Raw genomic sequence first — 2,500 nt, 5'->3', positions numbered from 1 at the left:
TGCCAGTCATTGTTGCTGCCACAATGCTGCTTGCTAACAGGCCATTCAGCCCACTGTGTCTCTACTAGACTTTGCAACATTGGGAACATTTTTCCATGCATCTACCTTGTCCAGTCCTTTTATAACCGTACATGTCTCTATAAGAATCCCCCCACTCATCCTTCTAAACTCCAGTGAATACAAGCCTAGTCTTTTCAATCTTTCCTCGTATGACAGTCCCGCCATCCCAGGGATCAATCTGGTGAACCTACGCTGCACTGCCTCAATCACAAGGATGTCCTTCCTCAAATTAAGAGACCAAAACTGTACACAATCTTTTTCCCACACAGAGAGTGGTGAATCTCTGGAACTCTCTGCCACAGAAGGTAGTTGAGGCCACAGTTCATTGGCTATATTTAAGAGGGAGTTAGATGTGGCCCTTGTGGCTAAAGGGATCAGGGGGTATAATCTTCCTGCATCTAGCCTGGATTATTTATGTCTTCCTTAGTGAAAACAGAACCAAAGTAGTTATTCAATTGGTCTGCCATGTCCTTGTTCCCCATGATCAATTCACCTGTCTCTTATCCTTAAACTGTGTGTGTGTGTGTGTGGCCCCTTGTCCTGGACTTCCCCAACATCGGGAACAATCTTCCTGCATCTAGCCTGTCCAACCCCTTAAGAATTTTGTAAGTTTCTATAAGATCCCCCCCCTCAATCTTCTAAATTCCAGCGAGTACACACAGAGAGTGGTGAATCTCTGGAACTCTCTGCCACAGAGGGTAGTTGAGGCCACACAGTTCATTGGCTATATTTAAGAGGGAGTTAGATGGTGGCCCTTGTGGCTAAAGGGATCAGGGGGTATGGAGAGAAGGCAGGGACGGGATACTGAGTTGGATGATCAGCCATGATCATATTGAATGGCGGTGCAGGCTCGAAGGGCCGAATGGCCTCTACTCCTGCACCTAATTTCTATGTTTCTATGTTATGTTTTCTATGTCTCTGCTAGACTTTGCAACATTGGGAACATTTTTCCTGCATCTACCTTGTCCAGTCCTTTTATAACCGTACATGTTTCTATAAGATGCTCCCACTCATCCTTCTAAACTCCAGTGAATACAAGCCTAGTCTTTTCAATCTTTCCTCATATGACAGTCCCGCCATCCCAGGGATCGATCTGGTGAACCTACGCTGCACTGCCTCAATCACAAGGATGTCCTTCCTCAAATTAGGAGACCAAAACTGTACACAATCTTTTTCCCACACACAGAGAGTGGTGAATCTGTGTGGAACTCTCTGCCACAGAGGGTAGTCGAGGCCACACAGTTCATTGGCTATATTTAAGAGGGAGTTAGATGTGGCCCTTGTGGCTAAGGGGATCAGGGGGTATGGAGAGAAGGCAGGTATGGGATACTGAGTTGGATGATCAGCCATGATCATATTGAATGGCGGTGCTGGTGCAGGCTCGAAGGGCCGAATGGCCTCTACTCCTGCACCTAATTTCTATTTTTCTATGTTATGTTTCTATGTCTCTGCTAGACTTTTTTTCCTGCATCTACCTTGTCCAGTCCTTTTATAACCGTACATGTCTCTTATAAGAAACCCCCCACTCATCCTTCTAAACTCCAGTGAATACAAGCCTAGTCTTTTCAATCTTTCCTCGTATGACAGTCCCGCCATCCCAGGGATCGATCTGGTGAACCTACGCTGCACTGCCTCAATCACAAGGATGTCCTTCCTCGAATTAGAAGACCAAAACTGTACACAACACACCAGGAGTATTTAGTCTAAGACTGTGGCCCCTGGTTCTGGAAATTGGAATTTCATGCAGCAGGCCATTCGGCCCATTGTGTCAATGCTGGGACGGTTTTTGAGCGCCCCTTCTCATCGTTATCTCTCTCTCCCCCCCACCCAGCCAGAGACACGATGCAGACCCCAGGCCAGAAGCGGGGGGCTCGCTCCAACACCAGCACCCCACTCAGCCCCACCAAGATCAGCCGCCTCCAGGAGAAGGAGGACCTGCAGAACCTGAACGACCGGCTGGCCGTCTACATCGACAAGGTGCGCTCGCTGGAGCTGGAGAACGCCGGGCTCAGGCTCCGCATCACCGAGACCGATGACACCACCAGCCGAGAGGTCAGCAACATCAAGGGCATGTACGAGACCGAGCTGGCCGATGCCCGCAAGACCCTGGACAACGTGGCCAAGGAGAAGGCCCGGCTGCAACTGGAGCTCGGCAAGATCCGGGAAGATCACGGAGAACTGAAGACCCGGTGAGTGGGGGGGAGTGGGGAGTGGGGGGGTGAGTATATTCCAGAGAGTATATACTTGTGGCCTCCACAGCCGTCTGTGGCAATCGCGTACAGTTTTGGTCTCCTAATTTGAGGAAAGACACTCTTGCCATAGAGGATTTGAGTATAGGAGCAGGGAGGTTCTACTGCAGTTGTACAGGGTCTTGGTGAGACCACACCTGGAGTATTGCGTACAGTTTTGGTCTCCTAATTTGAGGAAAGACACTCTTGCC

General features: G+C 49.4%; 1 protein-coding gene across 1 annotated transcript in view; it reads left to right on the top strand.

Moving 5' to 3' along the window:
• LOC129693817 (lamin-A-like) overlaps positions 1-2,249 on the top strand; it is a gene marked incomplete at its 3' end in the record, with an annotated part of 5,571 nt that extends 3,322 nt beyond the window's left edge. Inside the window, exon 2 of the mRNA XM_055630573.1 lies at positions 1,892-2,249. Within this exon, the coding sequence (XP_055486548.1) occupies positions 1,903-2,249 (347 nt within the window). The remainder of the gene's footprint in view (positions 1-1,891) is intronic.
• Positions 2,250-2,500: the final 251 nt, after the last annotated feature.

This window comes from Leucoraja erinacea, unplaced genomic scaffold, assembly GCF_028641065.1.
Source record: "Leucoraja erinacea ecotype New England unplaced genomic scaffold, Leri_hhj_1 Leri_434S, whole genome shotgun sequence".
Classification (NCBI taxonomy): domain Eukaryota; kingdom Metazoa; phylum Chordata; class Chondrichthyes; order Rajiformes; family Rajidae; genus Leucoraja; species Leucoraja erinaceus.
The sequence above is the reverse complement of the archived record's forward strand: the minus strand, read 5'-3'. Positions and strand labels throughout refer to the sequence as shown.